Genomic DNA, 12,710 nt, shown 5'->3' with positions numbered 1-12,710 from the left:
CTCCACTGCTTTCCCAGATCACAAACAGGGTTCTGGATGGGAAGCGGAGCTGCCAGGATTAGAACTGGCATCCATATGGGATCTCAGCATGTTCAACGGGAGAACCCTAGCTGCTAGGTTGTTGTGCCGGGCCCGGACTTCACAATCTAAACACATAAAATGACAGATGTTACCAACCTAATCCTGTGTCACAGGGCACACATTCTCATCTAAATTGTTTGGTGGGTTTGTATGGCCTGTCTCCATAAGCACATATGTGCTGTCCAAGTCAGAGACCCCAGTTTACCTTCCCTGAGGCACAGCTATTATTGCAAGGCAGGTCACACAGGCCACCTGGTCATAAAGACACTGAGACACACATCTGGCCCAGATGGGTCTCCCAGGTGCTCAGGGTTCAGGCAGTGAGGGGGGGGGGCTAGGAAACAAGGTCCCACGTGGGCAGGGGAGGGGCTGAGTTCATGGTTTATACTCATGGGAATGATGCACAGGTCTTAGGATCCTGCTTCCCTACACAGATGAAATAAAAACCAGTGCCACAATGGGTACTGCTGGTTCACGTCCCACATGGCCACCATGCCAGGAGCTCAGCCAAGTCAAAACCAGAAGCCCAGAACTCCATCTGGGTCTCCCATGTGAGTGACAGGAGTCTAGGTGCTTGGCCCACTCTTAACGGCCCCAGCATCAGGAAGCTGGGTCAGAGCCAAGAATCAAACCCATAGTCTGACTGTGGCATGGTGGCTGCACAAGCAGTGGCCTAGCCCACTGTGCCTTAACACCGGCCTCCAGGAGCCAAGGTTTCTTTCTTGCTCCAAGTCTGGTATCAGGGAAGCAAAGGGGATTGGTCCCCCTCACAGAGGAACCACAGGCCTCATGGTCAGACTCGGTGTGTGATGCACCGCTGTTTGTAGTTTGAACTTGTTTCATGCCCTCACTGTGTACCCTCATGCTTTACTGTGTCTGTTGGGGGCCATCATGTAACAGAGTGTCAATGCAGAACAATGACAGCTATGTTGGCCATCAGAGAGAACTGTCCCCAAAGTACTGGGACAGCCAGTCAACACAGCACACTCACCCCTGGCCGTGGGACCCAGGGACAGACCCCTGGGGTGCACCCACTCTGCACTCTGCCACTCCCCGTGACTATGACTGATACGGATGACACACAATTTAATATGTAATCACCGCAGCATCTTCAGCTGTGGTGCAGGTGCCCAGCGCAGCCTCAGCCTCATCCTAAGGCCTGCGGGCCAGGTCTGGTGCCTTGAGGCCGGTGGCCCCATGCTGCAGAATGTTGTCACAGGGAGAACAATGAAGAGACCACAGGGGAGAGTTGGGGCTCCTGCACATGGGGCAGAAACAAGCCACCATGCTGTGTTCAAGCAGGGGGACCTGTGTACCTGAGAACCTGTGTGAGGCTCAGCCATGGCAGAGTGTCCCCCTGGGACCCCTTCCTTGGACCTTTCTTCCCCAACTACCACTATTCCCCCCAAGTGTGGGGTTCCTCCTTCGGGTGATGCTGACTGGGGTCCATGCTGAGGAGTCTTCCCTGCTCCCTTCTCATGGGCTTCTGGGCCCCAACCAGGAGCCTCCTGCCTCCTCCCCATGCTTCCTGCTTCCCAGAAGGCTTGCTGCTCTCTGGGCAGGGACAGGGAGCCTCATTCAACTCTGCTGGGCTTCACCACCCTCTGGCTTTGTTTTCATGTGTCTGTGACAAAACACTTACACACACACACAGTCTTCCATGCACTGGTTCGGTCCCCAGGCCTTTGGCCTCCATGGCCAAGGCTGGGAGAGGCCAAAGCCAGGTCTGAAACTCCATCAGTGTCTCCCATGCGGGTGACAGGAACCCAAGCACTGGGACCATGCTCTGCGGCCTCCCAGGCATGCTAGCAGGCAGCAGGATTGGGAATGGAGCAGCCAGGATACCAACTGGGAGGCCAGTAGTTTCAGGCGGGCATGGCACTGGGATGGGCTTTTGAGGACACACTAAGAAGACACTATCTTTGTCTAAAATTGACTTTTGACCTTTGGGTTAAGATACAGAACATGTACACTTCCTCAGGGCCTGACATGCCATTTCAGCACACATGCACAGCTTCAACCGACCTCACCAGCGTTACGGGGTGCAGTCAGTGATAGGCAGCACACATTGACAGTGGGCAAAGGAAATGTGGCTGTGTCCCTTAGCCTCTGTCCTGAAGGTGGGTCCTAACAACAATGGAATGTTCATTCCATCCTCAACCCCTCCCCCACCACTTAGGTACTGGCTGCTGCCCACCTGTGCCCCCTCTATCATCTGAGAGGGGATGGTATTGCATTGTTGTGTCATCACTCCCCTCACAGCCCCTTTGAAAAGGCCCATGAAGACTCATGGATTACACGATGGCATCATTGTTCCCAAGAGACTTCTGTGCTTCCTTTGTGTCACCCATGTTTTGGTTACTCAGTGGCACATTGTTTCATGGTGCTGAAATTGTGGTTGATGTTGTTGTGGGTGTTTTAACTCATACCAGTTGTTGACCTTGTTCCATGGCTTCCCACTTACAGTAATGTATAGTGATGGAGTACTGGGCTCTATCATATGCAGATGTGGGGGTGAATGGAACAAGCATCCCTGCTTCCAGATGAAAGATGGATCCCAATGAAATAGTTGGACATGTGTAGACAATGGGATGCTGGGCTGTCTCACATTGTCTGTACCACCAATGTCGGGGGACACTTAAACAAGAGACTGATAGAATTTTGACTCCTTAGGAAGGACTACACTTTTGTAACAAAATGGGAAGAATCTGTTAGGGGTGGGAGTTAGGGAGGGAATCCCAGCTTATACGAACTTGTACCACATATTAAACATTGTACCACATAATTCAAAATGAAAATATATTTTAAAAAAATTAAAAAATAAAGGCCTGTGAAGCTGGGCTCTCTGTCTGGACAGTTGCTCCATTACTCTGGCACCTTGACTCTTGGCTGCCCCAGGACAAGTAATCCCCTGAGCATGGTCCCTGTGTACTGCTGAGATGGGACCATGGATATAGTAAAGTTGTTTCTGGTTTGTGTACTGTCAGGAGTTCCAGGAGAGGTGAGGCCTAGCAGTGATGGAATGTGGGAATGTGGGCAGAGAAGCCTGGGAAAGGTGAATGTCTCAAGCTTTGTGAGTCCAGGTTATTCGATGCATGTCTCTTAGGATAACTAACATTATTGTTGGGGAAGCTGGGACATAGGTCTTTAGCTTAACGGATGGACTTGAGGGTAATGAGTAATTATTGCTCTTGGGGATATGTTTGGCTGGATTATGATTGATTGGATTATATTTGGTTGTATTATGGTGGTTCGGATTATGATTGGTTGGATTACGATTGATTGGATTATATTTGGTGTACAAGGACATTGGGACTCTAGAAGGACAGCGAGCCTAGGCATTCAATTTCCATGGGAACAACTGACTGGATACCAGGTGTATGACCTATTGGATATCATTCCTTTGAGAACAACTAAATGGATAGCATTTGAGTGAGACTGCTTGGTGGGATATATAAAACTAGAGTTCCAAACAAGGGTGTGCCACAATTGATGGGTTCTGGAGAAAAAGCTCAATACCTCCTCATTACTCTGTGTGACCCTCAGTCTAGAAATGTCTGATGGCACTAATAAACTTTGGCTGTGAGCCTCACTCAGTAGACCACGCATGTTATACTCGTCTCCATACACCAAGTCATACGCACAGGCCAGCTAACAGCCAATGACACATTTGGTCACAGCATCATGATGCCAGAAAAGGAAGAGCCGTTTTGAACCCAGGACTCTGGAGTTACAGCACAAGGAACAGACGTTAGGGCTTCTTCCAATGACATCATCACTGTTTGAAACTAGACATGAAAACTCCACTGAACATCCTGCAAGTTTTCATGACCTCCACCTGTCACTAAGCACAACAGAGAGCTCCTGGAGTCCTTGTGTTTCAGTTGAAGAGAAGATTCTGGAGAAAATCCCGTCGCTTCCTGAAGCTCTGATTGGCCCATGCCTGGACCTACTAAAAAACCATGGCAGTGTGTTCATGTGCGTGCCAGTCCCTGCTGGGCTCTGATTGGTGCGTGCCTTGCTCCGACTTCACAAGGAGCCCTACTGTGATGTAGCCCCCAGAAGTGTATATGTAGCCGCTGGCTGGCCCTGGCTTCTGTCTGCTTGGCCCAGGGAGCTCTATTGGTGACCTGTGTGGCTTGGACCCCTCTGCCCTAGCGGTAGTGCTCGGTGCTGTGGTGCGTGCTTGGTTTGGTTGGTTTGTTGGTTTCTTGTTCTATTCTGTTTATTCTTGTGCCCATTTTCTTTAGCTTGTTTTTTTGCACCTCTTTGTTGTTTTGCCCATTCTGTCTTTTTTTGCTCTTTTGCTGGTTTTTGCCTCCCCCATGTGTAGTTAGCCAGCTCGGTCAGACTTGCTAGGGGTAGTGCAGTAGGTGGCTTTTCCTCTTTGTTGTGTTCTGTTTTCTTGAGATAGCCTTGTTGCTTGGGTTAGTCTAGTTAGTCCAGCTAGAGTGCCACATCAGTGAGAGGCAGTGAGGGCCCTTGCGATCCCTTTTTGTTTGTAGGTAGCTCAGTCAGGGGAAGCGATTAGTTAGTGTTTGTGAATCGAGAGTACAGTTGAGAGAGTGTAGAGAGGGATTGTTGGCCATGTACACCACCTGGGCCTTCCATCCGCCGCTTCCTGGCTACGAGTTCAGTGACATCATCGGCCAGGGCGGCTATGGCGTGGTGAAGCTCGCCCGCCAGCTGACCACGGGCAGGGACGTGGCGGTGAAGATCTTCCTGCAGGAGCGCCGAGCCTCCAGCTCGGGGAGCGTGGCCCGGGAAGCCAGCCTGATGCGCAGCCTGCAGCACCCACACATCCTGCAGCTGCTGGAGGAGCAGCAGCAGGGCAGGTTCGTCTTCCTGGTCATGGAGCTGGCCAGCAGGGGCACCCTGGAGTGCTATGTGCATGAGCAGGGCGGCCTGGGGGAGCAGGAGGCCAGCTTGCTCTTTGCCCAGATCCTGTCGGCCATGGAATATTGTCACACCAGCTGCATAGCACACAGGGACATCAAACCGGGCAACATTTTGCTGGACTCCAACATGCATGTCAAGCTGGCCGACTTTGGGCTCAGCTGCCGGCTGCCCAAGGGCACGCGGATAAGGGGCTTTCACGGGACCCCCGAGTACTGTGCCCCGGAAACCTTTTCCGGGGAGGAATACGATGCCTTTCTGGCGGACATGTGGAGTGTGGGGGTGACTCTCTTTGAGATGGTGACGGCAACACTGCCCTTCACTGGGGACACTGCAGAGGAACTTCAGAACCGCATCGTGGCTGGCGGCTACGTGCTGCCACGGTCCTGCAGCCCGGCCCTCACCGAGCTCCTGGGCTTCCTGCTCAGCGTGGAGGCCTGGGCCAGGTTCACCGCCCAGGTCGCCAGGACGCACTGGTGGTTCGGCTCCTGCGCCCAGGAGCCGCAGGACAGCCCCGTGCCCAGGGAGGACTCTGTCACGCTGCTGGAGCTCCTCAGTGTCCCCCAGGACCTCAAGGACAGGCAGTACCTCTCAGAGCTCGGCCTGCTGCCTGGCAGCACGGCACAGGGGACGCCAGAGCCTGCGGCCCACAAGTCCGGCTGCCAGCCGCCTTGCTGCTTGCCAAGCGCTGGCAGCCATGGCGCTCAGGACTCCTTACATCTGAGCTCCTTCCACAGCGACTCGGTGTGCTTTACGCCCAGCTCCTCCACAGCCAGCCTCTCCAGCGAGCCCTCAGGTGAGTCTGCCCTCCCACCAGCTGCTCTGGGCCCCGCTAGGGCCCCTGGGAGCCTGGGCCTGAGGCCGCCCCAGGGGCCCACATGCTTTGCTCTCTCCTACCAGGCCAGCTGCAGGAAGAGCAGAGCTCCGTTTCCAGCGCATCCCACGAGCCGGTGCCTGAGGCCTCCTGCTCCGTGGCCAGCACCAGCAGCCCAACGGACCTCGCAGAGCCGGAAGTGGAGGCGCCACGAGAGCCTGAGAACACCGGGACGCCCATGCCCGCCAAGGAGGGGAAGCGGGGCTTCCGTGGGGCCTGCAGGAGGTTCCTGAAGTTCCTGCAGCGCGCCTGCTGCATCCGGCAGGACCCGGACAGGGGCCCCGGCCTGCGCTCCCGAAAAGTGGCCCCTGAAGACTCTGCCCAGTCCAAATTAAGATGACTCTCAGCTCTCGGAAAGTTCTAGTTTCTTATAAAATTCTTATAAAAGTCCTAACTGCGTGTCTGGCTCCTGTCCTGTGTGGTGTCCGTGGCCTCTGTGCCCTTTGCAAGGTCCTATGGAGTAGCCCCAGGGCTGTGTCTCAGAGTCTGGGGGAGGGGAGGCCCAAAGCCTACACAGGACACATGCGTGGGAGGGATGGGCTCTGAGGGCTCTACCACAGCAGGCAGGTCCCAGCTACAGTGACGGGCATCGCAGCAGAGTGGACTGTCTCCACCCATGTTCCCCCACATTGTCCATGGAGAACAGGACCCCAGGGGCCATGGACTTGACCTCATGGTATGCAGAGCATCGACTGTGTACTCACAATTGCCTGGACCACGTGGGACACGAGAGCCACATGGCCCCAACCAGATACACCCCCAAAGATGGCTCTTGTGAGTGTGGTGGTGGAGTGGTCCCAGCTGGTGTGCACACGTAGTGACATGGTGGCATTTCACCCTCTTCCCACAGTTTGGTGTGTGTGTGTGTGTGTCTGTTTTTAACAGAATCAGCAACTATGTTGGCTAAAGTTAACACAAAGTTGGCATTAGCCAGACCCAGAATGCCCACCTGGCTGCTTTTCTGCCAGCTGTGTAACATCTGCCACAGTGCCAGGCAACCCAAGCAGCTGCCCATTGCTAGGCAGGATGTCAAACTATTTGGCACCAAAATAAACTTCCTTTCAAAACTGTTTTTCATGGATATTTTGCAGTTTACTTTGCACCAAAATAAACTTTTTAATTCTATCTTCTGAAGTAATAGTAATAGTCTAATTATGGCAATGCTAAAATAAGAGTCTCCCCAATTTGTTTTATAAGGTAAAAAGCGGAGTGAAATATTAAATTTCACAGATCTCAATACAAAGCATCTGAATTCTTTTCTCCAGAAACAAGTTCTGGGAATAGGTTTTAAAAGCTACCAAGATGATTCTTTTGGTTACCTCAGCGATGCTATTGTATGTTGGTTTTTTTAAAGAAGATTTCTCTATTTTTATTGAAAAGTCAGATATACAGAGAGTAGTAGACACAGAAAGGAAGATCTTCCATCTGCTAACTCACTCCCCAAGTGCCCACAACGGCCAGAACTGTGCCAGTCCGAAGCCAGGAGCCAGGAGTCTCTTCTGGGTCTCCCACGTGGGTCCAGGGTCCAAGGATATGGGTCATCCTCGACTGCCTTCCCAGGTCACAAGGGAAGTGAGCAGGATGTGACATGGGGTGGCTGGGACATGAACGAGTGCCCATCTGGGATCCTGCATGTGCAAGGTGAGGACGTTAGCTGCTAGGCTATCACACCAGGCCTTATGTCTGCTTTGTCCAAGAAAGGTTAATTAGGGTAGGTAGGAAGGATCGAGGGTTAGGGGAATGTGGGTGAGATATCACTTTCCAATTTTCTTTTTCTTCCTCCTGGATCTGGGGAAGGGGGGGAATAGGGGAGTAGGCGCACCCAGGCTCAGTACCAGGGATGGGGAACAGCCACCTGACGTTAACCCAGGGTCCTCCATGTGGAGCATCTTCTGAGGACTCTGCTTCAGTGCTGCTGTTTCTCTCCTTGATCCGAGGATGAGGAAATCCTTCCAAGGTCCGTTGGCTGACACAGTCCACCTTGCAGTCTCCATTCACTGTCCTCGCCTGGCCTGGACTCCAATTTGTTCTGCTATGGTAGCAGGTGTCCTCTGCAGGCTCCAATGGGCTGCCATATCCTCCATGTGCATATGGACATGCCGTCCACGGCTCTGTCTTAGCCACTGAGGAGGCCCAGTTCTGACACACACACCCTACAATCAGCCCATCAGTGCTGGACATGAGCCCTCAGGTCCCCACATGTCCCCCAACTGTGACACTCACCACACCCGCTCCTACAAACCCACGCCATCAACCCCCGCAGGTGCACTACAGGGCAAACAATGGGCTTCTCCAGGCAGCATTGACACCCTGGCTGTCTGACCCAGGCTCCAGCGGAATACCTAATGCTGGGACTCCCAGGCCTGGCCCCACACTCAGGCAGGGCAAAAGACCCAGGCCATGTGATCCAGGCCTAGCAAGCCCTGCCCCCAATGCCTAAGGCCAAACTCCTAACACCCAGGTAGGGCAAAGGACCCAGGCCATGCAACTCAGACCTGGTAGCCAAAACTCAGGCCATGTCACTGGAGCTCCCAGTTCCAACTCCTACCACCTAGGTGGGGCAATGGACCCAGAACATTAACCTGAGTCCTGCCTGACTGCCAAGGTGGGGCAAAACCCAGGCCTTGGTGCCTTGGCCATGCACGATTGCCCTGCCCCCAGGGCTCTTGGGCCCAGTTCTCCAAACCCCTGTGGGCAAGAGATGCAGGCCATATGACCAGGGCCCCAGCTGACTGCCAAGGATGGGCAAAACCCAGGCCATGCTACCCCAGCTCTACTTGACCACCTACTCCTTTGTTCCTGGGCTCCTTTGTGAGCTAAGGAGTTGATTAGTGCTCGTCAGCCTGGGCAGGAGCAGGAACTGGGTTTGTGGATAAAAACGCCTGGACTGATTGGACTCATCCGTACCCAATATCCTGCTAAATGAGGATGTGGGGGGGCGGGGGGAAGAGTATATAAGGGGAGGTGAAGGAACAATAGAGAGAGACTTCACAGAGACTTCCAGCATCAATGATGTCCTGTTGGTGCTTCATCCCAGACCCTCTCCGTGTCCACGTTTTTGGCTCTACTGGCCAGAGCAAACAGCACCTAATGTGGGGCACAGCACGAGGAATAATCTGAGGGACCCCTGGACCTACAAAGGTAAGTTTAGAACTGAAAATGTTGCAGGGGAAAAAGTGGTTTCATCCCCAGTTTCTCTCCCTGTCCAGGGCATGAGGGACAATCTGAGGGACCCTGGAACTCTGGAGGGGCTTTCATGATTTCATCCCCAGACCCTCTCTCCGTTCAGGGGCACGAGGGACAATCTGAGGGACCCTGGACATCCAGAGACAATTTCAAAAATTTTGCAGGGACATAAGTAAAATTTATCATGGGGCAAGAATTCGCGAAAGTGCACATGATTAAGGGAATCTGAGATCTGCTGCAGTCACAAGGCGCGACACTAAGCTTAAGGCCTCGCAGAAGGTCGTTGAAACTCTGTGAAGTATCCCCATGGTTTGCTCTCCTTGTAGCCACCTTTTTCCTCTGGCACTTACTAAAAGATTCTTTGTCATGCCCTCAAGCAAAGGTACAACCATTCCTTGAAAAATTATCTGTAACAAGGGGAAGGGAACCGCAAACCAGGGTAAACAGGAATCCCAGACCAGACTAAGTCTGGAGAAAGTACGTGAAGAAGATTTGCGGTCCTCTTCTGAGGAGCAGGAAGGGCAAGGGGATGGAGGTGAGTCATCCGAGGATCCTCCAGCTGTAGAGCATGTGCCCACAGAGCATGTCCTGAGCAAAAATCTCTTTGGCCAGACATGGAGCCCTCTGCACAGCCTGTTCCATCGGCGCCATTAAATCTGGGCGCAGCTGTGAAAGATTTACAGAAGCAACTTCAGCGTCTCTCCCTTCAGCTGAGGCAGGATTAGCTACAGCCCCAGACAAAATACAACTTGTTTCTCCCTTTAATTATGTGGAATTTCAACATTTTCAGAATTATATTAAACCCCACAAAATTCCCATAGCCCAGATGCTTTTAGCCATCTCTCAGAAGGCATCCAAGAATTCAGAAGTGTCCAATTCTAGGGCTTCCCTTGGCATTCTTCCAAGGCCTCAAGAATGCCAACAGATTAATCTCCCATTTTGTGGAGACAGTTATCCAGGTTGATTGAATGATATTAAGATTATTTGCAAATGAGCATGACACACATCCCAGAGTTTGGAACACTAAAGTATGTGCATGTTACTGTCGATACTTGCTCAGGATTTATTCTAGACTCTTCAGTCAGTCAGGGGAACAAGTCAGGCACGCTCTAGCCCATTGCAATGCGTGTGTTTCCATCTTGGGAACTCCAAAGTTATTGAAACTGATAATGGTCCTTGCTATGTCAGCACTAACTTTTCTGATTTTGCTGCCTCCCACCACATACAACTAATTACAGGCATTCCTTATAATCCTCAAGGACAAGGTATTGTGGAATGCACCAACCGTACTATCAAGAATTACCTTATTTAAACAACAAGGGAGAGTATAGCACTCCTCAAGATCATTTGAACCGTGTATTAGTTATCTTAAATTTTCTAACATTGGATGCTGCAGGACGGCCTGCTGCAGATCATCACTGGAATCCATCTCATAAGGAGAAGGGTTACGTGATGTGGAAGGATCCGTTGACTGGTCAGTGGCAAGGCCCAGATCCTTCCTCATATGGCGGTGAGGATCAGTTTGTGTTTTCCCAGAAAACGAAGATGGTCCACGGTGGATTCCTGAGAGGCTTGTCCGGCAAGCTCCTGCTGCGGAGTCTTGTGAAAGCTCTGGTACCTGCCATGCTGATGGCATTTGAGTCGGAAGATCGACGGGACAAGCAAGTATATTAGTTCTTTATTTAGTATATAAGTATATTAGCATATTGTTAAGCACCGCTCTCTTTTCCTTTTCTTTCTCCTATGAGCACCAAGGTTTCGATATTTCCCTCGTTTTCTGTGTGGCAGCGTTGTGGGTATGGGCATGAACTTCATGCAACCCGTCCCCTGTTTTTTATATAGGGAGGCAAGTATTACTATGGAAATTATTAGTTCAATCATTCCTCTGGATTTGAGGACTCGCTCACATGGGTGAACCTTAGCTGCCTGAATTTTAAACCCGTGTCTGCCTGTGTTAACCCCCCATTTCTCTCTCTTACATACAGAAACGTCTCTGAAGTGAACTGCACCGAGGTCAGCTGCACCCTCACAGCATGTTGGAATGGCAATGGCGATACTGCTGTTGTCATGCGGCTGCCCAGAATCCTGCCTGTGCCTGTCGGGGACTGATGGAGAGGCCACTGTTGGCCGGATAAGGCATAAAAAACATTTTGGCATAACATTGATCATCGTAGCCAGCATTGCCCGACGTCGGCAGCCACCACCACAGCAGCAGTGGTCCGAGCACACCCTGCAGTGACTGCTGAGACCATGAACGAGCTTGCAGAACTGACTGCCTGAGCTGTGGAACACCAGAACTGTATTGATGAACATGTGCGGTGGGCATGTTTACGTGTTAACAGCAGGTTGATTTGTTGGTAGAGGAGTGGCACATGCAGTGGGATATGGTCAGGGCCTCTTGTTCCCCATCATCATGTATGTATGATGTATGAAACACCTGTGCAAGTGCAAAATGTTTCCCAAGCCCGGGAACTGCTGTGTGCTCATTGCTACCGAGCTAAAGATACTCCTAGCCATGGAACAGGGTTGCCAGCCTCCCCAGGTATGGTTTGTGCAGCTGCAGCAGGCAAAGCGCTGACTGGCAGCCAGTGATGGGGAAGATGGACCAGGCACTGACCAACCTAAGACAGGGGCTCTGCCATGCTACCGAGATTCCCTGTGACAGGTAAGGCTAATGACCTGAGGGTCCACAACCTAAGACAGGTGCATTCAAGAATGCTTTAAAAGAAAAAAGGGGGACCTGTTGTGGGCTAAGGAGTTGATTAGTGCTTGTGAGCATGGGCAGGAACAGGAACTGGGCTTGTGGCTAGAAACAACTAGACTAATTGGACTCATCTGTGTCCAATATCCTGGTCAATGAGGATGTGATGGGCAAGAGTATATAAGGAGAGGTGAAGGAGCAATAAAGGAGACTTCCAGGAGACTTGCACCATCCCTGGACTCCTGTTGGTGCTTCATCCCAAACCCTCTCCGTGTCCATGTTACTGGCTCTACTGGCTGGAGCATGGGCCCACTTCCACCACCCAGGCAGGGAAGAAGCCCCAGGCCATGTGACCCAGGCATCAGAGGATTCCACCCCGAGACGCTGCCGTGCCTGACTCCCACCATGCATGTGGTACAAATGCCCCAGGCCATGGGAAGCGACTCGGGCCCTGCCTGACCTCCCTCAATCCTGTGACTTGGACCTTGTCAGATCCTCACAATCCTGGAACTCCTGGGCCCAATCTGACCATCAGGGCCCATCAGGGCCAAGGACAAAGGCCATGCAACTCAGGCCCTGCGTGATGCCCCTGCCTCATGCCAGACATGCATCGCTCAGGCAGGGCAAGTGACCCAGGCCACGGGACACAGGCCCAGCCTGAGCTCCAGTCCCCTGTGCTCCCAGGTCCTCTCCCCACCACATATGCAGGGAAATGGACCCAGGCCATGTGACTTGGGCCAAGTTGGGTCTCTGCTGCTAGGGTTCCCAGGCCCAACTGCCACTGCCCATGAGGGACAATGAAGGTAAGCCACGTGACCCTCACGCCCTGCCTGACCCTCACGTCCACCATTATAGCTCCAGGACCCTATTCCCATCGCCAAGCTGAGAAAAAGGACCCAGGCCATGAGGATTGGGCCACACCAGACCTCCTGTGTCCTGGGCTCTTGGGCCCAAATACCACTGCCCTGATGG

General features: G+C 52.4%; 1 protein-coding gene across 1 annotated transcript; it reads left to right on the top strand.

Moving 5' to 3' along the window:
- The first annotated feature begins 4,668 nt into the window (after positions 1–4,668).
- On the top strand, positions 4,669–6,191 carry LOC121154741 (serine/threonine protein kinase OSK1-like). The gene is made up of 3 exons (XM_040977745.1): positions 4,669–4,791; positions 4,906–5,773; positions 5,878–6,191. The coding sequence occupies exons 1-3, from the start codon at positions 4,669–4,671 to the stop codon at positions 6,189–6,191; spliced, it is 1,305 nt and encodes a 434-aa protein (XP_040833679.1).
- Positions 6,192–12,710: the final 6,519 nt, after the last annotated feature.

Source organism: Ochotona curzoniae, unplaced genomic scaffold, assembly GCF_017591425.1.
Source record: "Ochotona curzoniae isolate NIBS_2020 unplaced genomic scaffold, NIBS_Ocur_1.0 contig_1014, whole genome shotgun sequence".
Lineage (NCBI taxonomy): Eukaryota > Metazoa > Chordata > Mammalia > Lagomorpha > Ochotonidae > Ochotona > Ochotona curzoniae.
The sequence above is the reverse complement of the archived record's forward strand: the minus strand, read 5'-3'. Positions and strand labels throughout refer to the sequence as shown.

Excerpts from the sequence above, each read along its gene's own strand:
- LOC121154741 (XM_040977745.1), top strand. The coding sequence starts at position 4,669 with ATGTACACCACCTGGGCCTTCCATCCGCCGCTTCCTGGCTACGAGTTC. Across the intron at positions 4,792-4,905 it reads CCACGGGCAGGGACGTGGCG|CAGCAGGGCAGGTTCGTCTT; the intron begins GTGAAGATCTTC and ends CTGGAGGAGCAG. Across the intron at positions 5,774-5,877 it reads CCTCTCCAGCGAGCCCTCAG|GCCAGCTGCAGGAAGAGCAG; the intron begins GTGAGTCTGCCC and ends CTCTCCTACCAG.